Source organism: Aphidius gifuensis, linkage group LG2 (assembly GCF_014905175.1).
Source record: "Aphidius gifuensis isolate YNYX2018 linkage group LG2, ASM1490517v1, whole genome shotgun sequence".
NCBI classification, from domain to species: Eukaryota; Metazoa; Arthropoda; class Insecta; order Hymenoptera; family Braconidae; genus Aphidius; species Aphidius gifuensis.
Window position 1 is genome coordinate 26325353 of NC_057789.1, and position 25657 is coordinate 26351009.

Consider the following 25657-nt stretch of genomic DNA (forward strand, 5'->3'; position numbering starts at 1 on the left):
GAAAAAAATTTATCTGTCAATGTTTTTTTTTGTTCTAAATTGTTTAGAATTATTTAATCTATTGTTGTGTAAATTTTTAAGACATTATAGACAATAAATTAACAGTGTATTTATTAATTTCTTTCTGAAAAAATAGCTCCAATAATTGTTTGAGGCTAAATTATTATTTAAAATTAATTAAACTTTTTTTTATACAAATAATTTTTAATCAATTAATTCATACACAAATAATATTACAATAATAATTTACAATGATATTATATACACTTGTTTATTCGACTTTGTTAATAATTAATTTAACACATATATTACATGAATTAGAATAAAAAAAAAAGAAAAATTCCATTTAATTATTTACTTATAAATAAAATAAAAAATACTAATGTTATTATTTATTAACATAATATATTTGTATTAATTAATTTATTAGATATTATAAAATTAAATAAATTCAGTTACAAATATTTTTTTTAAATCTGGTACTGAACCACCAATACTGTGTCTACAAATTTCCCCATTATCAAGATAACTAATATTTGTATATTTCAATGCATTTTTTAAATTAGTCATTGATAAATTTGGTTGTTTAATATCATTATAAAATTTATCCAAATCATTCATTGAATAACCAGGTGTTATTTTTTTTAAATGATAAGATTGTATCATTGGTTTATCATCATGATTAAATTTAATTTTTAAATTATCATCATTTGTCCAATTTTTAACAATAATTTTTGGTTTAAATGTACGCATATTTGTATTATTATTATTATCAATTAATTTATTAGATGGTAATAATTCAACTTTATTATCTTTACGTTGATAAAATTCAAAATCATCATTTGCAACTGTTGTTACTGAACAACAACTACGACTTTTACATGAACTATTACCATCATCAAAATCACCACTATTTGAATCATAGCTTTCATCATCAGATGTATCATAACAATTTATTTCATGTTCAAATATACTTTTTTTAATATTAATATTATTATTATTATTATTTAAAAATTCTTTAATATCATATGTACGTGAATCATGATGCTTATTTCTTATATAATTTGCATAATCAAAACTTTGATTTCTACGTACTAAATTATGTGTAAATTCTTGTTCATCTTTTCTTTTTTTATCTTTTAATTTATCATTATTATTATTATTATTATTATCTAATTTTTTAAAACATTTTAATTGTCTACGTGGATCTTCTTCTCTAATTTCATCTAAACTTTTAGCAAATTTACGTTTTGGCACATCAAGTTGAACAAGATTTTCCATATTTTGTCCAAACACATCAGTACTACCAATTTTACGTCTATTTAAAAAATCAAAACTATTATTATTTTGACGTTGTTGTTGTTGTTGTTGTTGACGTTCAGTTGATGATGATGATTGATGTTCAGTGATATTAATTTTAAAATTTTCACGCTGTTGACGTGGCTCAAATGTTGAACTTGTAAATGATGTCAACTCTGCTGGCAAAGAGCCATAATTATTATCATCATTTATTGAATGTGATCTTGGATAATGCTGTATTCCCATTGTTATTGTTCCAGTTCTTGCTATTAATTTAAAAAAATAAAAATATAATTAATATATTTAGTTGAGCAATATGAATATTTAGTGATGCAATAAAATAACATACTGCGGTTTTGATGATTGTGAAGTCTTCCATAAAGACTTCCATTTGTCAGTGGAAATTTTAATCCATGGTTTAAATTTAATTGAAGTTTGTACTCGGTGTCTTGTTCAAAATGACGAAATTTACCATCAACTCCACCTGATGAAAAATAAATAAATAATTAAATACTTGTTTAGTAAATAATGTTAAATAAATTAACTTACAATGAGCCATTTTACGAGAATTGTCTTGTTTTGTGTAGACTTTGGCAACATAACGACAAAACATTTTATCAAAAATTGATAAAAAAACTGGTAAAAGTGTGTCTTTAATTAGTGGCAGCCAAATAGCAACATTTTGAACAGTACAAAGTCCTTTCAATAAATCTGGTCTTATTGATACAACCTGTTGAATGATTAAACAAAAATTAATAATTAATTAAGAAATTTAAAAACAAAACTTATAAATATTAGAAAATTTTTTGAGGTCATAATCAGTAACATGCAAGTATATAAATATGAATTTAAAAAAAATGTATGAGAATATAATTTTACAATAAATTTATAATTATGACAATGCTCATATGAAACTTTCCCTTGTAAAATTTATAAAATTTAATGTGACGTATTATTTATTGTCAAGGAGAAAATATGTAATTTAACATCACCCACATGTCATTCAATTCCCAAGATATTAATTTTTTTTTCTTTATAATTTTTCATTATTCACATACTCAATAAAATAAATTAACATGATAATTAATATTTTAATATTATTTATATAAAAAAAAATTTAAAAATGTAAAATAATTATCATGTCAAGAATTTTTTTTTGTTCTTTGATTAAAATTTAAAATAATTAAAAATTGTTGAATTAATTCTCAAGAAATACTTGTTTATTAATATTTAAAAAATAAATAAAAAAAATCATGTCTTATGTTGTAAAAACTTTCGATTTTATATGTTGGTGAAAACGGAAAAGTCGTCGCGCTTTCAGAAATTCGCCTATGATATTCTCATATATATTTTTTATGTCTACGTATATGTAATGATTAATTTTCTTTACCAATGCATTCATAGTGACCGGTCTCATGGTATAAAATAATAATTAAAAAAAAAATTGTGAGCGTGAGTAATTACAGTTATAATTGTTTCAACTCAATTCCCAGATCATTTTTCAAATGAAAAAAAAAAAATACATTCAATAGAATTATATATTTATATATGAAATATATATATTTACATGTTATTTATTGAATCCTTGAGCTGTATGTGTGATTTACAGATATATAGATTAAAATAATGTTCACATAACATTCACAATATGAATTGAAATATATATTGACTACTTTGATCTATGAGAATGAAAATAATATTTCAAATAAATTTAAAAAATTATTATCTACTTGATTGAATTCCTTAATTATGATTCATTGTGTTTTTTTAATTTTTAATAATTGAAATTTACAAAAAGAAAAAGAGAAAAACAATTTTAAAATTTAAAAATAGAAAATCTTCATTAATTTTTTATAGATAATTTAAATAACACAAATATATTTTAATAATTGAAAAAAATTGTATTTTTTTCATCTAAAAATAATGGAAGAATATATAATTATGGAAAAAAAAAAACTGTCAATGTTTGTTGATAACAAAAATCGAGGATTTTCGAACGACTGAACGCATGCCGGATACTAGCTTGGTTGAATCTATGGGTGCGACTTCCGCATTCAATAATATAAAAATATAATTATCTCAGTTTGAATATTAAGCAATGATATTTATAAAATAAAATAATTATCATGAAAATTAAAAATATTATTATAATAGTCAAAAAAAAATACTTCATCAATTAATTTTTTAAATTTTGTTTCTCAAGGTTTTTTTAATTAATAATGATTATTGTTATTAATTTATTAATATGCTATAAATATATTTATTTAATTTTAATTATCAATGACAACTAGCCAAATGTGTAATTGTATATATTAAATAAAAAAAATTATATTTAATTTATATTTGCGCATGAAGAAACAGTAGGGAAAGTTAGCTGTCGACTATTATTATGGTAACATATTTGAACACGTTGACGATAATTTATATTCATTACACTGTGTACGTTAATACTTATTAGTACATCCATAAAAAAATTATTAAGAAAAAAGTGAATTAAGCAACCTCACAAATCACAAAGACAACGCAACTAAATTAATAATTAAAAGTAAATTTTTTACGTTTTTAAATCTAAATTATTAGCTTATTTTTGATGTCAATTATTAATTTTAACTAGAAAATATTTAACAGGCTATTGGCCTCTACTTCCTCCTTGATAAATGTTACACAATTTATTTATAACTCAACAAATTAATAATAAACAAACGAAAAATAAATATATATTTTTTTTTTGATAAAAATCTTGAATTTTATTTTAAAAAATAATTGACTACCTTGTATGAAAAAAAAAAATAAATAAAAGTAAATGGATATTATTATATTTTCATCGTGTTTGTAAAATTAATTTAGAAATCAAGATAATATTATTTATTCAATTCGCGTTGCTATTTTAAATTAATTTTTTAGTGAAAAATATTGTTGACCTGATCTTGCAGGTATTATTTTAAAGTAAAATTTATATTATTTATATTTATCGACACACCTATGTCTACCTATATATACATAGAGTAATTTATTGTGAATTTATATACATGTAATTTGTTCTATTTTTCATTAGACATACTATCATTATATTTTGTTTTTTATTTGTAAAAAAAAGCATACTTTATCGAGGTCGTAAAAAACGATAAAAAAAAGAATTAAGTGGGTCTCAATTTTCACTTGAGTATACGGGTTTAATATTCATTGACTTGAATAGTTGAATAGTTGAATATTAAAAATAAAAATAAAAAGATAAATTATTGATGAATAAATATTTACCAATACAGGTAGATGATCAAAAATATAGCATACAAATAAAATGCTAAAAACAGTTGATTTACTACCACTTTCATCAACTTGACGTTTTTTTTTTCTCAAACAAGCACGTGAATTTGTTGATCCACTTGTATATGAACCACTTGATGGATCCCATTGTTGTGTATGACAATCAAATGCACCAGATGAATTTTTTGAGCTTGCTTCTGATAAATCAGATACTGATTGTAATAATTCAGATTTTGGTGATCTACATGCATCTTTAAATATTGCACAACAAAGACCACATATTGTTGTTAATAATAAAAATATTCTTAAACAATTTATAAACATTCCGTATTTTGCTGATACATCTTCAGCCAAAAAAACACATGTTTCTGATTGAAAATTTAATATACCAGTTAGACCAATACATGCACTTATAACTGTCAATGATACCATGTGATATTTTAAATGACTTTTTGTTATGTGATAATCATCTTTTCGTATTGCTGTAAATACAGCAATTGATGTTAGTGTCAATTCTTGAAGTATACTTGATGAATTTAACAGCCAAACAAGTGTTGAGCATATTTCTATAAATTAAACAAGTGTTATTATAATTTTATTATATACTTTTAATGATTGTGATCAGGAAAAATATGTTTCCTTCGTGTTATAAATAAGATAACTTACCACCAAAATGGTTGGCTGGTCTAATGAGTGTAAGTATGGCATAAAGTAATAAACCAAGTTGATGAGCAAGACTCTCAGTTATAATTGCAACAGTGAGTACATCGATCCTTCTTTTCAAGGACGATGGCTGATTTTGATATATAAGAAGTGACCAGGATAACAATAAAATGCAAATTGGTGAACCAACACATGTTGCTAGCCATTCTCCTACCTCACTTCGCATTTCTGTAATTAATAAAAATAACAAATTTAAATTAAAGAATTTATAAATTATATATGTACCTCTCTTTCTCACACTTTATTTTATGCTTTTATGATTTTTTCCCTTCACCCTGAGAATGCCCTTGGCATGACTTGCATTGGAATTTTATTTATAATATATATACAAATAAATATAAAACAAAATAAAGACTTAATATTTTTTAAATAAATTTAATATGCACGTGTTTGTGCGGGTGATAATAAAAAAAAAAAAACCCGTTTTAAACTTGTATTTTTATTTTTTATCTTTGATTATTTTGTTTTTAAAGAAATTTTATTTTACTTTTTTTTTTATACCGTTTTAAAATATTTGTGAGTATCAATAATTTACCACATGCATTTTAAGGGACCACCTCGAGGTATAAGTTTATTTTTTTCATTAAAAATATATAATGGTTTAATTAAATTTTATACAATCTATATTTTTTGTTTATTATTTTTATGTTTTTTTGTATTTCAACAAAAATAGCAATCGAAAATTGTCACGAAGAAAAAATAAATAATTTTAAACTCAAGACACAACAACAAAAAAAAAAAAGAGAAAATATATATTTAGTTTTAAAATTTTTTTTCAGTTATGTTACTTGATATTTTAATGCGTCTAACTTTTGTCATTCCTTTGTATTATCATGATACTTGAATTACAACTTTCTAGACATGACACCTTTGGATATAAAATTTAATTTATAATTAAAAACAGTATAAGTCTGTTTATGAATTTATTATTCATCTAATAAAACAAATATTAATCTCATATTGTTTGTAGGAAAAAATATATATATTTATTGTTAATTTTGCTAATTGAAAACTTGGCTAAATTATCAGTGTCAATGATAAATTCAACTTTCCATATATGCATTATTTATATCTCCGAATAAATATATGAATAAAATTGAAAATTGCAAATCCATAAATTCCATCGAACATGAAATACAACTTCCCAAAAGAATTTATCAATAATTTCATTGTGAAAGTTGTAAAAAATTGTGTCTACTTTGTTGAATATATGCACTCTGTTTTTATATTTTTTTTTACAAAGTTTTAAAGAGAGCCAAAACAATATAGTGAGTTTTTTATTTATGATTTTTTTATCTGTTAAAAAAATCATATAATATTTTTCATAAAATATTCTTTCTCATGGTGGTGGTGGTGGTGATACAGCCAAAAACTTTCTTATAACATGATTATGCATTCTGACCATCAAAGATAACTTCAGCCCTTAGTGTTTTTTTTTTTATTATTATTTTATGTTAAAAAATTTAAACTTTTATCTTATTTTATTATCGCAATTTTTATAAAAGCTCGCTTGTTTTTTCTCTGGTAAATATATAACAGAGTTGAAGTAGGATAAACTCATTATATTTGTGTGAGATCAATGACCACAATATTTTTTTCTATTATGTTTTGTTTTTTTTTTTTTATCTATCTTCGTACTGTTATTTTATGTGACAATATATATTTTTTTTTTTATTCATTGTCTTGGTGTTGTTGTGCAAGTTTCTGAAAAATGCATCAAGTATTTTCTCAGCACATTAACCACAATATAATTATGACAATATTTATCACAATGACCTTGCTTTAACGCACGAAAGATATTAGAAAACTTCATTGTGGTCAATTGGCCAGAAAAATATAAATAAATAAATTATATAGGTACCATAATCGTAAAAAATTTTCTTCATTGAATATCATCACTTTCCTTGATATTAGCATAGTATAATTGTATCATAAAAATTTATTTATTTAAACTTTCTTTTGGCACATTAAAAAATATTTGCATATTTTTTTATTTTTCTCATTTTTAAACAACCACTATTTTGTTTATTTAATTTATAGTGTATGGCCGTGAATAAAATTTTGTAAAATTTAATTTTTTTATATTTTAGGATAGTACATAGGTCAATTCTCGTCCTAGAAAGTTTATTTCGATGCTTGGTGACTCTGTAATGACCTGGGTCAAAGTGGGTCACTTGAAAATTGTGGCTGGACAACAACTGGTCTTCCGTTATTGAATTTATCCAATCGTAAATCATTTTTATTGATTAATTAATTAAATAAAAATTAATAAAGTCTTGGATTAATTTTATCTACTAAAAATTCGAAACAATAAATATCTAAACCAACTGGAAAAATTAATTTCGATTGAATTTTATTTTTTCTATTTTTATTATTTATTTTCTAGAAATACTACCAGAAGAAAATCTAGAATAATAATATTGTAGTTTTTTTTTTCATCTTACATATACTGTCAGAAGATAAATATTTTTGGTCGACTGATCAAAGCTTAAATTATCATGCTCCAGTGTCTTCAGTATATCGCAACACACATATCAGCTTCCTTTTTTCTCGCTTGCATACATCTCCTTGTTTTGTTTAACATCATTATCATCATTATTATTATTTTAATGCTGTTATTTTTTTTTTTTATGACCTTGATCGGTTCTACATCTCCCTCTTGGCATTCCAGCCTAATCGAGCGACACGCCTGCTTCTTCTAGCTTGTAGGCCAACTCTTGCATACCGCTACTTCATATATATTTTAAAACATGCATTTTTTTTTTTTCTATAAATATTTAAATAATAATAATAAATATTTCATTTTTTTCAATTGTCATAGACTTATAGTATACAAACCTGTCAAGTCAATTGTAAAAATAGAATAATTATATTTTTTTTATATTCACCATGTGATTTATTATCTTCAAGTCTTAAATTTAATTTTTATTTTAAAAATTTTTTTATTATACATGTTTAAAAAACAAAATTAATATATTTAATAAAAAAATATTTTTTATTTTAAAGCCCCAAAGCTATATGTAATTACAAAATATAATTATTTTGTAATTTTAATTTTTTTATTCGTTAATATTTTTGATTTATTATTTGTGTATATATTTTTGTCAACCTAAATAAACTATTAACATTTATATATAAACGTGAGCATTATTTAAAAAATTACACAATAAAATACCATTGTGTATTTTATGATGTTAATGTCAGCATGACTTTTCAAATATTACAGAGTTTTGTGATTGAAGAAATTGAGGTCTCGTGTGGGTTGTAGTAGTTGTGTCTCAATAAATTTTTTTATTTATTATTTTGTATAGTTTGCATCTTGTGCAGCATCTTTGTGTGTTAGATAAATGAGAATGCAAGATAAAATAAAAAAATAATAAATAAAAGACCAAAGGGCGAATATGGTAGCCCGCGAGTTCGTGGGAACGCATCGTTCGATAATTTTCTTGTCGATTCTAACACACAATATTAAATAAAAAATAAATAAAAAATAAATAAAAAATATTGTCTAGTTATTTTCATTGGATTACGGGTTAACACACCATAAAAAAAAAAAAAAATCTCTTGAAATTTAAACCCACTGGCTATTTTGATCGTTTAAATTTCAAACAAAAATTTCAAAATATATCGTAAAAATTCTTTAGTTTAAATAAGGAAAAATAAAATTGTTCTATGGCTATTTTTTTATTTGTGTTAGCTAATTTTAGTGGAAAATATATTCCACTTGAAAATACTGTATCTTTGGTTTTTATATATTTAAAAAAATAGAAAAATATTAATGTAGTTTGGCTTGTCTATTTTTTTAAAAAACATTTTGTTGATGATGATGATAGACAACTGTTCATTCACTTTCATTTGTCATAATTATTTAAAAATAAACTAATATTATTTCTAAAATTAAATTACATAATGTTTAAAATAAATACATCTACTTTAATACAGAAAAAAAAAAAAAAAAAAATTAATAGACAAGTTGAGTGTTATTTTTGAAAGTCAGGAAAAAATAATACATAATTTCAATGATTGTCTTCATTTATTCTTGCTCAATTATTTAATAGCTCTAAACTATATACTATAAAAAGTAAAAAAATAAAATAAAATTCAACTCTTTCTTCTTCATTAGAGTTGTGTAAGAAAATTAAAATTAAAATCTTATTTTTTGTTTAAATATTCAAACAAAAAATATATATATTTTTATTGAATGTAATTTTAATTTTAATTCATTTATTAAAAATATTTTTGTATCACATCTGTGTGGGAGTTACAATAAGCATTTTGCCATGTGAATTACATTTATGATTATGACCTTTAACCAATTAACACGCTTAACCAAAGTGGGCACTGTATGTCGACGAAAAAAAAAAAAAAAAAAAAAATAGGCGACAAGGGGAAAAGGGAAGATAGAAATTTTATTTAATGCGCAAATCATGCAAAATATCATAAACATTATTTTGATGACAGAGAAAAAAAAAGCACAAAAAGCTAACTAGTAGTTTTGGTCATTTTTAAGTCGGTCATGTGAAAACTCCGTAACAACACTTCCACACATTTTTTTTTTTTCTATATCCATTAATTTGAAATGTTCAGTTATAGCGGATTCACATTCCTAATGAATACATTTTTTAAATTTTCATACAGACATATCTCAAGTATATTTTTCCAGTGTTAAAAAAATTAAAACACAATAATTAATGTCTCGAACGAAAAAAATTAATTAAACGCTCTTAAAGCTAGCTCACCAACATGGGCACAAATAAAAAGGCAATAAATAATCTTGACTGTTTAAAAGATATTTGTCATCAATAATTATGTATTGTAAATTTTTTATAATACTATTTATTTATTGTTAATAATTTTTTTAGTTAAATAAAAATCAAGATTTTCAAATGAATCTCGACCTTGATTATATATTTGATCTACAATAATAATATTAATTTCTCATCTAATTTTAATATGACATTAAACATAATAATAAAAATTAAAAAAAAATTGCTTTATTACTGCACTTTCTAATTTCATATTCACGTAATTAAATATGATTTCTATAGATTACAGAAGGAGAAATCATGTCAACGATATTCATCGAATAATAAATTGTCATGCTCGATTGATTTGCTAAGTAGTAATCAAAAGGGTATTTTAAAAAATTAAAATAAATAAATGGGTCTTGTAGAAAAATTATTAAGTAAACATATCTCTTGTTTTTATTTAAAAAATAATAATTAATTATTAATAGAATAATAAATGTTCAAGTACTCACTGGATGTTGTTAGTATCCTTTGACTATTATTAACACCATAAAACACAGTGACATTGCATTACTATGTTTTTAAAAATAAATATAAAATCACACGTGCTCCCATTAAATCTTCCTTGGTGTTTTTATTTTTATTTTTCTTCTCTTTATATTTTTTATCACAATTTAAACGACTTTGCGTGTGTTTTACTTTACTTGAAAAATTTTTTCTCTGCGCTTTGTCGCTTCACAATCTTCACATCCTGCAGCCACTTTTTTTTTTTGCACGTTTTTATTTTTTAAATTAAAACACAACCATACATATTTTTTTTTTTCCACAATATAACTATTTAAAAAAAAGAAACACTTAAATTTTATTACTTCACAAGTTTTGAATATTTAAAATAAATTTAAATACTGCAGTGTAATGTAAAATCTTTTACCTGAAATGTTTTTTTTTTTTAAATAAAAAATTATCAATAATAATGTTGTTTTGATTAACGGTGTTTAAATGAATATATTTGAGAAGAATGTTTATTGTGAGAGTTGAATGAGCATCATCATGATCAACGTGGTAACCGCTATGAGGTCTGAACAACAACTGGAGAGACTAGCTGGAAGGATTCATTTGGGTCAACTAGTACATAGTAGTAGTATACACAAACAACTCGTGCCAACAATAATTTTATTTCAGTGTGCGTGTAACATTCCCCACCATAGAAATTTATAAAAAAAAAAAAAAAAACAACCAGCCAAGATTGTAAATATATAAAAAAAAAAAACAACATAAGCAATAAAAAAAAAAATAAATACACACAGAATTTTTTGAGCTGAAGGTATTGCTGGTAAAGTGAAGGTGCAGACAACCGGGTGTATGTACATTCGTTCAAATCTCTTAAAATGCCTTAAGGTTTGATATTTTTTCTTTATAAATTTAAAACAATTCCCTCTCTTTATTTATACATTTATAACTAAGTTTATATTCCAACTATCACCTTTCGAACTATCAGCTAACTCGAACGACTATCGTATTACTTAAATTTCCCATGAAAATATTCAGTACAAGGAAGTCAACTTTTCAAATATTTCATCAATTTATTATTTGAAAAAATTATTTTTGCATTTAAATATACATAAAGAAGACAAAAAAAAAAAAAAAAAAAAAATTATTTGCAAAAGAATAATTGATTAATCACAGTTGTTCCAATCATTGCAAAAATCCAATGCTTGTTTTTTTTGTTTTTTTTTTTTTTTTTATATACAATGAATTTATTTGTACTGATAAAATATATCATTTTTTTTTTTTTTTAAATTATTTAAATTTAAAAAACTAAAATGACATAATTTGACTTGATAAATAATTATAATTAAATAAATTTATTTATATTTTAAACACTCACTGTGATTTATTTATTTTCTCCAACCAGGAAGTTTTTATTTTATTTTTTCTTTTTCATTTTTATCAGCTTCCGTGTACCATCCAATATCATTAAAACCCAAAGAGGTATTTGGACACACTGGTAACAAGTACAGTGCACATATATATTTTTGTTACGCTTTCACTCTTCATTCCATCGTGTCGATTCTTTAAATCTCAAGCACACGCACATACCTTCTTAATAACAAAAAAAATAATAATAAAATAACATTCATAAAAACAAACTAAAGTTTAAAAAATAATAAAAGTAAAAGTTAAATTTCTTTTTAAATTTAATAATCAAGACTGCATTAGAATTGGAATATTTGGTTTTAATTCAACATAAGTTGAATAATCAAGTCTCAATACTGAATAATGATTATTTGCAAAAACTCTTCTAAATGGATGACAATTTCCACTGTATAATACTGGACATAATGGACGTTTACCAAGTTTTTTTGTTCTACCACCATCATTTAAATCCCATAAATCAATCATTTTACATCCTGGTTTTCTGTTAATATTTTAAAATAATAATAATTTATTAATAAAACTAATTTAACAATACAAATAATTTATTTTAATAAATACTTACGAATTTCCAAGACCATAACAAAGTCCTTCCTCAATAACTAAATAATCAACTTGCATTTTTCTAAGAGTTTCATAAAAACTTGCTGGATCTTTTCTACTAAACATTTCGTAAACTCTAAGTGTTCTGTCCCTGGATATAATTTTTAAAATAATTAACATAATTGTCAATTAAAAATATACAATAATTTATTTATTATATTTACCTCATTTCTTTGCTCTCGTAATATGGATTGTTGACAATTGGTCGACCAGTTGATAATAATAAATTAGCCATAACTGACATTTTACCAGCAAACACAGCATTTGTTGGTGTATTTGATTTAATCCATTCAAATAATTGTTCTTGTTCAATATTTGAATATTCACCTGTTAAAATAAATAGATTAAAATATTTTCTATAACAAAAAGCGAATGAAATAGTAATAAATATTAACCATGAAATTGTCGTTCTTCATTTAATTTTTGTACTCCATGAAATGATATTGCACAAGTTAATAATATAAATAAAACAGTATTTCTAATACCAAATTTTAATAAATATCTTTGTCCAACAGCCATACCAGCAATAATACATAAATGTGGTGTCATAAATAATTTAAGTCTCATAACAAGTGTTGCCATTATAATAAATGCACATGTTTGTAGGCCATTATAAGCAACACCAGCTTCAATACACAATGGATATTTCATATTTTTCCAACGTCCATACCAATAATACATCACTGACATACCAGCAATAATTGCTATTGGTAATAATAATGTTTTTGATATTGTATAAATTGTTTCTAATTGTATAAAATCAAATTCTGGTGAGCATGTATATAACATTGTATGAAAATTTTTAAAATTTGTAAATTTTGATTTTAATATATCAAATACATGATTATAATCATGTGATAATTTAATTCCTGATTTAAATAAATATGTTGAACCAATTGTCAAACAAATATCACTTAATAATGCTAATTTACGTCCAAATATATTTTCCATCCATGAATTAATGACATTCCAATATATTAAATTAATAACAAGACAACAATACAATGATGATATACGTACGAGACCTTGTAGTATACTTATTGTTATTGCAATTAAATGAACAAATAATAATTGTAATGTTAATTCACGTGGTATTATTTTTGTCCATTGTAATATTATCAATGCAATGACTTGTGTTGCCATGACAAATTGTGAAAATTGCCATGAATATAAACATATTTCAGTTGCTAAAATAATATCCTGTAAAAATAATTTAATTAATTAATTATTCAACTGTAAATTTTAATTTTATATTTAATATATTACCAAGTAATGACAGTCAAATAAATTCTTCCAATTAAAATGATTATTGTTGCTGTTTTTATGATTACGTTTGTGCTGATCAAGCAACATTGTAACTTTGTACATTTGAAATAATATAACTGGATAAGCAAAACTCTCACGTAATGGTGGTGTCCATTGTACTCTTGTGCACTCAGTGTGATTAAATAAAAATGATAATGCAGCAATAATACCACCGTAAATAGTACCACTTAAATATGTTGCATATAGAAATAATGTTATTCCAGTTAACATGGAAAATGTCCATACAACTTCAAGATAAAAATATGATGGTACTGATAAACCTTGGCAGCTTGTTATTGGTGACAATCCTTCACCTCTTTCTACCTGTTATTAATTTATATAATACATCAATTATATTTATCAGTATTATTTTTTATATAGCATTTTACCTGCCAACATTCTGGTACTCCAAGAAGACCCATTGATTTAGCATTGTGATAAAGCATTCCTGCAAATATCTATGAAATAGATATAGTTTATTTAATCATTATTAACAAGTTTAAATAATTGCCATCATTTAGAAAATAATAAAACAAACCTCAGGAAATAAATTGTATGTTTTATCGGCATTAATTACATTTGGATATTGTGACAAACTGTCATTTCTTATTTTATCTAGACCCTCCATCCAACTTGGTGCTTCAACAATTATTTTATAATAATAATAATACATTCCCTTGAATAAATAAATATATATTCAAAATTATTAACAATCGAATATTTTGTTTAATTATTATTATATTTGATTATTACCATTTCAGTTCTGAATGACATTTCTCTTTCAATTTCTGATAAATGAGAAAAATGTCTTTCGTTTTCAAAAAGTGTTGAAACATGCCAGTGATGAATAACACCAAAATTAAATGCTATTTAAATTAATATTATTATTTATTTTGTATTAATATTTATTATTTATTATTAACATTCTTACCCATTAACCAAACCAAAAGTTTGTAGGCAACTCCATCATAATCCATTTTATATTCTTTTTTTTTTTTTTGGTAATTTTGATAACTTTTTCAATTGATAATTTAATTTTGCTAATTATTTATTAAATAATCATTGAAAAGTGTTTGGCACATGTCAGTATACATTATTGTTTGACATTTATAAAATCAGTGTTGTTTTTTTTTTTTTTTTACTGTTCAACTCAGGCTCTAGACACTCAATGCTTTTTTTTTTGGCCTAAAATGGGAGAAGGGGTGAATATCAATCCAGACACAGACAAACGCATACATACGCACATACGCACACAAGCACAATAAAACACTATAAAAAATTAGATTCTTTCAATACCGACCTTGAGGTAAATTATAGGACAGAAATTTTTTTTATCATAAGATTAAGCGCGAAAATTTGAAATGTTAACTGCTATAACTCATTATTATAATTATCTGATAAAACAAAATTATTTAAATATTCAATTCAAAATAAAATTATGATAATTGAAATAATAATGGTTTATTCAAAAATAAATAAAAATTTGAGATCATATAACAATTTTTATTCAATAACCATTTCTTATAATATTTTTATTAACTTGAGAATGTTCTTAAAAATAATTGGCAATTAATTTGTACGATCACTTTTCATTCAAATTTTTTACATATTAAATAATCATTGAATTTAACTAGACGACAAAAATCAGCTTAACTTAAAAAATTTGATACTGGCTATAAGAATATTTATTTTGTAACTCAAATTTTTTATAATATTATTATTATTATTATTAGCTGCCAACAAATAATTAATATTGCTATTTTTTTTTTTAAATTAAACAACATATTAATTTTTCCTCCCTGACTTTTTATCTTATTATAATAATTTATAATATAAGTTCTACGTAGAACAAGCTATGGCATCTTACTTTTAAATTTTTATGTGACATATATATTTTTTATATTTTTATCTTTAAATGTATTTTATATAAAACTGTATTTAAATTAGCTGCCAATAAATAATTGATATTGCTATTTTTTTTTTAAATTAAACAACATATTAATTTTTCCTCCCTGACTTTTTACCTTATTATAATGGTTTATAATATTAATTCTACGTAGAACAAGCTATGGCATCTCACTTTTGAATTTTTATGTGACTTATATATTTTTTATATTTTCATCTTTAAATGTATTTTATATAAAACTGTATTTAAATTAGCTGCCAATAAATAATTGATATTGCTATTTTTTTTTTTAAATTAAACAACATATTAATTTTTCCTCCCTGACTTTTTATCTTATTATAATAATTTATAATATTAGTTCTACGTAGAACAAGCTATGGCATCTTACTTTTAAATTTCTACGTGACATATATATTTTTTATATTTTTATCTTTAAATGTATTTTATGTAAAACTGTACTCAAATTAGCTGCCCATAAATAATTAATATTGCTATTTTTTTTTCTTACATTAAACAACATATTAATTTTTCCTTCTTGACTTTTTATCTTATTATAATAAATAATAATATTAGCCCTACGTAGAACAAGTTTTGGCATCTTACTTTTAAATATCTATGTAACATATATATTTTTTATGTTTTTATCTTAAAAAGTATTTTATATAAAACTGTATTCAAATTAGCTGCCAATAAATAATTAATATTGCTATTTTTTTTTTTAAATTAAACAACATATTAATTTTTCCTTCTTGATTTTTTACCTTATTTTAACAATTTATAATATAAGTTCTACGTAGAACAAGTTTTGACATCTTACTTTTAAATTTCTACGTGACATATATATTTTTTATATTTTTATCTTTATATGTATTTTATATAAAACTGTACTCAAATTAGCCGACAATAAATAATTAATATTAGTGGAAGTATTTCATCACTTTGTGCAGTAGTAATATGACTTGGTAATTTTGATGCAACATCTTTTCTTTCAAAACCATTTTCTTCATCAGAACAATTACGAATAATCTGTGAAACAATTGAAGGATCTTTACCATGTCTTTGAATAACACCATCACTAACATCGTTATCATCATGACAATTTCCATTATCTATACCATTTTCTGCACCTTGTTCTTCATAAAGAGCCATATCTGTTATTTCTATTAAGTGTGAATAAACAAGAAAAAGTTTTTTTACTGGTTCCATATTTAATATAAAGAAATAACGACCAAGTTCAACTTGTTTACGTACAGTTCCAATTATTCTAGCATATTTATTAATTTGAATATTATCATCTCGATCTTCAGTTTTCAACCAACGCATTGCTGCTATTGTTCCTATTTTAATTTAAAACAAAATAAAACAAAACATAATTATTATTAGTTGATGTATATTTAAAAAAATTGACAAATGAATAATCAAAATCATGGTTACCTGTTTCATCTCCAATATCATGAGATATTTTTGTTGCAACAATATCAATTTTACAATTGTTTTGGCATATTTATTAACTTGAATATTATCATCTCGGTCTTCAGTTTCAAGCCAACGCACTGCTGTTATTGTTCCTATTTTAATTTAAAACAAAATAAAACAAAACATAATTATTATTAGTTGATGTATATTTAAAAAAATTAACAAATGAATAATCAAAATCATGGTTACCTGTTTCATCTCTAATTTCATAAGATATTTGCAACAATATCAATTTTACGAACAATTGCATAAAGACATACAAGTTAAATGATTAATATTGCTACTGTTTTTTCTACATTAAAAAACATATCAATTTCTCCTTCTTGACTTTTCATCTTATTTTAATAACTTATAAAATTAATTCTACATATAACAGGTTTTGGCATCTTACTTTTACACATTTATTTAATATATATATTTTATATATTTTTATTTTAAAATGTATTTTATATAAAACTGTACTCAAATTAGCTGCCAATAAGTAATTTATATTGCTATTGTTTTTTTCTACATTAAACAACATATTAATTTTTCCTTCTTGACTTTTTATTTTATTATAATGGTTTATAATATTAATTCTACGTAGAACAAGCTATGGCATCTCACTTTTAAATTTCTATGTAACATATATATTTTTTATATTTTCATCTTTAAATGTATTTTATATAAAACTGTACTCGAATAAGCTGCCAATAAATAATTAATATTGCTATTTTTTTTTTTAAATTAAACAACATATTAATTTTTCCTCCCTGACTTTTTATCTTATTATAATAATTTATAATATTAGTTCTACGTAGAACAAGCTATGGCATCTTACTTTTAAATTTTTATGTGACATATATATTTTTTATATTTTTATCTTTAAATGTATTTTATATAAAACTGTATTTAAATTAGCTGCCAATAAATAATTGATATTGCTATTTTTTTTTCTTACATTAAACAACATATTAATTTTTCCTTCTTGACTTTTTATCTTATTATAATAAATAATAATATTAGCCCTACGTAGAACAAGTTTTGGCATCTTACTTTTAAATATCTATGTAACATATATAATTTTTAATATTTTTATCTTTAAATGTATTTTATATAAAATTGTACTCAAATTAGCTGCCAATAAATAAATCGTTGATATTATTATTGTTTCGATGACATCGAAAAGAAAAAAATTAATTCCTTCTTTTTTACTTTTTGTATATTAATAATGAATCATAAAAATACTTAATATTTATCATTATTTTTGTGATATTATTTTTCTTGTTCAAATGACTGTACAATCATTTGACTTGGTGCAATCTTTTGTATTATTTTTTGATGACTTTGTGGCTTCAAAACTATTTTATCTGGTGCTTGATTCGGTGGAAGTATTTGTTGATTCATTGGCTTTAAAATAATTTTACCAGGTGCAATCTTTTGTATTATTTTTTGATGACTTTGTGGCTTTAAAATTATTTTACCTGGTGCTTGATTCGGTGGAAGTATTTGTTGATTCATTGGCTTTAAAATAATTTGACTTGGTGCAATCTTTTGTATTATTTTTTGTTGACTTTGTGGCTTTAAAATTATTTTACCTGGTGCTTGATTCGGTGGAAGTATTTGTCGATTCATTGGCTTTAAAATAATTTGACTTGGTGCAATCTTTTGTATTATTTTTTGTTGACTTTGTGGCTTTAAAATTATTTTACCTGGTGCTTGATTCGGTGGAAGTATTTGTCGATTCATTGGCTTTAAAATAATTTGACTTGGTGCAATCTTTTGTATTATTTTTTGTTGACTTTGTGGCTTAATAATTATTTTACCTGGTGCTTGATTCGGTGGAAGTATTTGTTGATTCATTGGCTTTAAAATAATTTGACTTGGTGCAATCTTTTGTATTATTTTTTGTTGACTTTGTGGCTTCAAAATTATTTTACCTGGTGCTTGATTCGGTGGAAGTATTTGTTGATTCATTGGCTTTAAAATTATCTGACTTGGTGTGATATTTTGTGAATTTTTCGTGGTGGCTTGTTGGTGACTTTGTGGCATTAATTTAACTCGATTAAATGATAGTGAGGGAATTAATTTTAGACGTTTTTCTGGTACTACTGTAAGTGAATGGTTTGATGACATTGTTTTTCTTTTTTGTAAATTGGTTAAATTCGATAGAGGTTGTTCAAGTATTGTAATTTGTGTCGGTTGAAACTGTAATTGATTAAGATCAACACTGCTAGCTGATTTTTCTGTATTTATCTTTTTTAAATATGAATTTGAATTATCTCCACCAGATTTCATACATATTTTCTGCTGGCCTATTTTTCGTGCATTTTTATTTGTATTTTCTTGTTCGACTTGCTTATTATTTTTTAATATACAGTATCTTTTTATTAATATAACTGCAAGTTGTTGAAATAGTTGGCTCCGGATGTCAATAACGTGCTCATAGTTTGGACACCGAAGCCAGCTCATATTTACATACAATTGAAACTGTTTTGACAATTTTGAAGAAAGAGAACCAGTATGAAATATTTTTTCAATGTTTTTATTGAAGATGTTGATGACCCGTTCAATTGTATGTTTTAAATCAACCGACGTCTCACAATAATTACTGTTTGGACTCACTGCTGTCGTAAAACAAGATTTACAGTCCGAACATTTAAAAAAATTTAATTGTTTTAAAATTGCAGTTGAAATTATTTGAAGAGACAAATGAGGTGATTTTGTGATGTGATCAACAATATCACCTTCATCACTCTCGTAGCCTGATAATTGAAGCCTTTCTTCTAAATAATCATCAATATCATCTGTTAATTTTAGTCCACCAATATCATTGGCAGAATTTCCAACTGATTTATTATTTTTATTCATCTCATCCCAAGTTAATAATAAATCAGCTTGGTTAACAAGTAGCGGAACATTATCTTCTTCACAATTCGTACCTTCAATTGGACCTGCAGAAAAATCTGTCACAAATAAAGAACAAAATCCAGATGAAAAGGCTGAAACAGTTGGATGATCATTGTCACCAGAAATACTTCGAAGTCTACCAAAAAAATTCTCCACACAATCTTGATTAACACGACGCAAATTAAGATTTTCAAACTTTTCATCATCTTTTAAATCACGCCATAGCCCAATAAGTCCTTTCAGAGTCGATTTAAAACCCTCTATTGAGTGAACGTTGCAAACAGACATGTCTTGGCGTACAAATTTTAATGATTCCAATTTGTTTAAAAATTCTTCCCATACTTCAAGATGGGGAGAAGTTTTGCTCACTAATATTTTCGATGGTTTTTTTGGATTTTGGAGCTCTTTCGTTGATGGGCCATTTGTATAATCAGCTAGACGGTCAAAAAATTCAACAACTGTCGCTGTGTCTATAGCCCCTTGAATGTCTTCTTCTTTAAAGTTTTCCATTTTCCTTAATTCTTCATGAAACTCTGGATCTCTCAAATGATTAGCAGTAGTTTCACTAAGTAATTTGGTTGCTAAATAAACCCTCATTTTGTCCCTTGACCTTGGGAACATCATTGTTTTTGTCATCGTTGGATCTCCACTGTTGTACCGAAGACCAAATAATTTGACCAAGTACTCCCACTTGCCAATAATGTCATCGAGTATGACTATATTACCAGTATAGTCATTGTAATATTCATCGAAATGTCGATTTTTCAATCGATCATCCAAAGAGCCCAGCCAATTATTTCTGAAATTTTTCAGCATGTGTGGAACATCAAATAAAACATAAATTTTTTGTATCACGCCATTATTCATGACTTCGAAATATTGATGTTTTATTCCATTAACATCACACGCTTTCATTGAATTAACAGCTGTTCTATTTGGACCACCTTGATCTGAATTTGTTGCACGTACTTTTAGGCCGGTCTTGTGCACCGCTTCAATTATTTTTAAAATTAACTTTTGTAATTCTTCCCCAACCATCCTGCCATCATTAAAATAATAAGCTATTGGTAATTTCCAAGGTTTATTTAGGCCTTGAAGCATAAATAAAAGACCCTTTTTTGCCTCATTACTTGTATTTTTCTCAGGTAGATCATTGCCATAATCTTGGTGGCCAACGACACTATCTGAATGGCAATTATAAAAGTACCGTGGTTTAACCGACATCTCATCGTAAGCTAAAATACAATTCAAATCTAACCGTTCCATTTGTTTTACTCGAATAGCAATAGCTTCTAATAGACTCTTGTTAAGACCTACACCAAGACTTATTGCTGCAGAGATCCTTCCAACTGTACGAATGCTTGGTAAAGAATTTGGAATTTTTTTCATTAAATTTCGATATAACTTTGGCCCACGACGATACAGGCTTAATGAGTTTAATTTCTCTTCAATGCTCCAACGACGTCCATGTGGATTTGTTCCATCATGGCGTCTATCAGCTTTGAGCCATTGGTCTAACAGTGGTGATGAAGTTTCGATGTCACCACGGGCTACAGACTGCTTCAGATTATTGTACAAATTTTTAATCTCCTTCGTTTTATTTTTCTCTATTTGCAGCTTATTATTTATGTCAACTATGGCTTTTTCCATTAAAAAAGTTCGTTTATTCAGACGTGTATCGAAATTTATATTATACTTATTCATAAGCATGATCCGACCGCATCTGGTAATCTCTAAAAAAAAATAATCGACATACTAAACAAGAGCTACGGAAAAAATTTAATATGTTCATCTGAAAATTCATTGTCAAAAAAAAACATTAAATGCAGTTCAATTTCATTTTTCAGTCATCTGACATTTTTACAATTAAATATGTAAAAAAAAATTTAAAAACTATAATCATAGACATATAGTCTTGGTTAATTATTTAGTCATGACTATATTATTACTTTCATAGTGTTCACGTCACTATTACATAATTTTAGTAGTCTAATCTACACATATATATCTAAATATAACAAACAAATAAAGAGTACATATATGTTCTTTATTGTTTTCGTCTCGTTTCATTTTTATTAATTAGTGACAATTAAACACTAATTATTGTGGTGCAATTTATTTATTTTTATATTTTTTGTTGGTAATTTATTTTGTTAATTTCAGGCCAAGCAAAACTTTGTGTATTTCTGTACAAACTAATTTCCCTTTGTTATTTTATATTGTATTATTTATTATTATTAAATTATATATGATATGATATTATGAAAGAAATGATAAATTACAAATATTCAATATTCGAAAAATATGCGTTAAAAAACAAAAAATATAATAAAAAAGAAAGTAACGTACAGACATGTTAATTATAACATAGTGTATGTTACTTTATTCTTGAATGTTATAATAATTTTTTTACTTCTATTCAACAAGTTTTATTTATTTAAAAATTTTTACCAGACTCAGTATTATAAAATAAAATAAAATAATAATGTGTTCTTGCCGGTGGAAAAAAGTAATTGCAATTGGGTTTGTTGAAAGAATAATAATTATTTTCGGCTTAGGTGAACAAACATTCCATCCAAATTAAAGAAAAAAAAAAAAAGATAGTTAATGATTAAATTTTTTTTTTTACAAATAGTATTTAGTATATTTATTTATTTGAAGTAAAGAGCTCAACAGAGTAAACTCCAATTACAGGGCTACATACATATTTGTTTAATAATATTTATATGATTAAAATCGATTAGTCTTAACATACGTAATTGTATAAGCAATTTTTATAACGTTGCATTTAAGATGATTAATTATTAGACTTGTTTTATACACTGATATAATTTTGCGTATTTTAAATAGACTGAAAATCATAGATAATGATTTCACTGTTATTATAAAAATTTTATATATACTGTATGAAAAAAGATGAAAAAAAAAAAACAAACGAACTCCAAGCCTAATCAACGTGTACCTTTTTTTTTTTTTTGAAGGGAGGATAAATAATATTTATTGAGAATATATATAAAATGGCAATAAAATTTTTTAGATTTGCAAAATTGCAAAAAGAAATGATGATAATAATAATAACAACTAAGACTAAAAAAATGTATAGGTAACTTAGTTTTTAAATATATTTTAACTAGATTTTTTTTTTTTTTTTGTACATAAATGCAATGGTCAATGACTAATTCTACACGACACTCTTTCAAAACACTAATTATATAATTATCATAATTGCGCTTAGTTTTTTTTTTATTTTTAATTTAACTCAATTTTTTTTTTCGTAATAATTAATTTATTAATATAAATTATTTATCAAATGTTTTTTTCATTTTTTATCAAATATATTTTATCGAAACAAAGCAATTATTATTATTAATAAATATTTTTTTGGATTGTTCATTTTTTGGGGATTTTAAAAAGTAAATTTATTTGATATGAAAATTGGCTTTTTAAATATCGGTGCGTAATTAATTTGTTACTTGATGTGTTTTTCAATCAATCATTATCTGTTTACTGCAAAATTTAAAATATGAAAGAAAATAAAAATGTAATGTTGATGATTTGAAATAATTCAAGTGCGATAATTGTTGTTGCAATGTTAAACTGTTTTACAATATATATATTTTTTGTCACCTCACGGATTTTTGCCAATTACATCAGGGCCATATTAATCGCACTTGACTATTAATTATCAAGCCAGATAAATAAATCGCATAAACGTTAATTATCTGTGATAGAAAGTGTTTTGAAAATTGTCTAGATTTTATTTGTATTACAAGCATAACTTTTTTTTTTATTTCAAAATACGTTTATTGTAATTTTAAATTCTCATATTTATTGAGAGTTTAAAATAATTTGATTAATTTTTATTTGACGTATATATAAATTTAAAAAAAAAATAATGCGATATAATCAAAGGCTCGATATGCCCGACTAACGCAAGACAATTTAATTTAAAAAATATTAATTAATGAAGAAATCTAATTTTAATATGTAGAGGTATATCTCGATATTATACATAATGTTATACATGCAATGTTGCTCGGTCAAACTCAGTATTAATAATTAAAAGTTTAAAAAAAAATAGTAACAAAAAGCTACTAGCTTAAAATATAAACAGAAATTTATTATCTCATCTCGAGTCATGTGGTTTTTATTTTTTTTTTTAAATATAACAAACAGACTATATAGAGACTAAATAATACAGAGTGTATTATTATTATTTTATTTTATTTTATTACAACTACAACACACAACCCTAACTTAAATACTGTTCTGCACTTCCTGATACAAAATAAAATGCATCATAAAATAAAAATAAATATAAAAACTATTATTTTTAATATTATCATTATTGTAAAAATAAATTTTTCAAATAAATAAATTAATTAAAAATACTATTTAATTTTGGTATAAAAAAAAATAAAAGACTTTATAAATTTCAGAAATTTATGTATTTTTAGGATAAATGAAAAATAAAATAATAATACACTTTCCTTATATACAAAAAATGTGAGTTATATGCCGTGATGTCTGTTTGACAAATGGCATATATTTACAAGGGATTAGTCAAATAAAATAGTGCGATAAATGTAGCGGTTATAACGCGCACCCTACAAACTCTTATACATATATCCGAAGAATTAAATGAAACAAAGAAAAAAAAAAAAGCCAAAATATAGGATATAGATAATAAAAATATATATTAAAAAAAGAAACCCTTGATATTTACAAGTTTGTGGAAAGATATAGGAATGTGCAATATGGTTGGTATATATACCCTGTCACACATTCGATTCGCTGGGGTGCTCTTAAATTTTCTCCTTGGTATATGCAGTTACAATTATTTGTGAATGTATCATCGTATATTCCGGTATGACACCGTAGATATAAAACGTTTACCAAGAAATTTATAAATACGGAAAAAAAACTCTAAAAAAGTTAGCAAAACATTGACGAATTTTTAAGTTACCGATTTATATTTACAGGGGACCCCGTATTTTTACGGCTTCTTTTATTTTTTTATGACAACAAACAAATTTTGAAGGCTTTTAAAAAAGGAGAATTTATTTTTACGGGGCACCCCGTACTTATAAATAACATATAACGTCAACAAAGGTATAATTACAAAATACCCCGTAGTTTTATCTAAAAGAAAAACATAAAAACAAATTTATTTACACGACAGTCATAATTGACACGATGCAAATAATTTTAATTAGTAACAAACATGTGATTTTATTTATAAAATAAATAGAAAATGTCCAAGGAAAAGCAGTAGCTGAGGAAAAGATGTAGCTAAGGAAAAGATGTAGCTAAGGAATTGATGTGACTCGGGAATTATTTCCTTGAAACATATTTTTTTGGCAACATCTTTTCCTTAGCTACTGCTTTTTCTTGGACATTTGTATTTTAAAAAAATAAATTTACATGTATTTTCTTTATAAAGAAAATAAAAACTATGAGCAGTATTAGTGAAAGATGTAGCTAAGGAATTAATGTGACTAAGGAATTA

The 25657-nt window shown here is 24.1% G+C and overlaps 3 protein-coding genes across 3 annotated transcripts; all 3 read right to left on the minus strand.

Moving 5' to 3' along the window:
• Positions 1 to 183: 183 nt before the first annotated feature.
• LOC122849891 lies at positions 184 to 11129 on the minus strand. The gene is made up of 6 exons (XM_044148788.1): positions 10547 to 11129; positions 5230 to 5454; positions 4558 to 5129; positions 1849 to 2029; positions 1649 to 1783; positions 184 to 1565 (listed from the first exon to the last, which is right to left on the minus strand). Exons 2-6 carry the CDS (start codon positions 5450 to 5452, stop codon positions 442 to 444), a joined length of 2235 nt encoding a protein of 744 aa, XP_044004723.1. The 5' UTR covers positions 5453 to 5454; positions 10547 to 11129; the 3' UTR covers positions 184 to 441.
• Positions 11130 to 12057: 928 nt separating this feature from the next.
• On the minus strand, positions 12058 to 15027 carry LOC122849892 (probable C-mannosyltransferase DPY19L1). Its single transcript, XM_044148789.1, has 9 exons — positions 14809 to 15027; positions 14631 to 14743; positions 14416 to 14553; positions 14267 to 14335; positions 13839 to 14201; positions 12968 to 13772; positions 12737 to 12899; positions 12535 to 12663; positions 12058 to 12453 (listed from the first exon to the last, which is right to left on the minus strand). The coding sequence occupies exons 1-9, from the start codon at positions 14852 to 14854 to the stop codon at positions 12240 to 12242; spliced, it is 2040 nt and encodes a 679-aa protein (XP_044004724.1). The 5' UTR covers positions 14855 to 15027; the 3' UTR covers positions 12058 to 12239.
• A 1505-nt stretch (positions 15028 to 16532) lies between these two features.
• Positions 16533 to 17885, minus strand: LOC122849893. The gene is made up of 3 exons (XM_044148791.1): positions 17449 to 17885; positions 17218 to 17351; positions 16533 to 17120 (listed from the first exon to the last, which is right to left on the minus strand). Exon 3 carries the CDS (start codon positions 17104 to 17106, stop codon positions 16672 to 16674), a length of 435 nt encoding a protein of 144 aa, XP_044004726.1. The 5' UTR covers positions 17107 to 17120; positions 17218 to 17351; positions 17449 to 17885; the 3' UTR covers positions 16533 to 16671.
• Positions 17886 to 25657: the final 7772 nt, after the last annotated feature.

What these genes read in the sequence shown, in the direction of transcription:
- LOC122849892 (XM_044148789.1), bottom strand. Translation starts at nt 14,854, where the DNA reads ATGGATTATGATGGAGTTGCCTACAAACTTTTGGTTTGGTTAATGG. An exon ending in ACTTTTGGTTTGGTTAATGG is followed by an intron (nt 14,744 to 14,808) that starts GTAAGAATGTTA and finishes TAATTTAAATAG; the next exon opens with CATTTAATTTTGGTGTTATT. An exon ending in TGTTATGGTCTTGGAAATTC is followed by an intron (nt 12,454 to 12,534) that starts GTAAGTATTTAT and finishes AAATATTAACAG; the next exon opens with AAAACCAGGATGTAAAATGA.
- LOC122849893 (XM_044148791.1), bottom strand. Translation starts at nt 17,106, where the DNA reads ATGCGTTGGTTGAAAACTGAAGATCGAGATGATAATATTCAAATTAAT.
- LOC122849891 (XM_044148788.1), bottom strand. Translation starts at nt 5,452, where the DNA reads ATGCGAAGTGAGGTAGGAGAATGGCTAGCAACATGTGTTGGTTCACCA. An exon ending in ACCAGCCAACCATTTTGGTG is followed by an intron (nt 5,130 to 5,229) that starts GTAAGTTATCTT and finishes TTTAATTTATAG; the next exon opens with AAATATGCTCAACACTTGTT. An exon ending in TTGATCATCTACCTGTATTG is followed by an intron (nt 2,030 to 4,557) that starts GTAAATATTTAT and finishes ATCATTCAACAG; the next exon opens with GTTGTATCAATAAGACCAGA.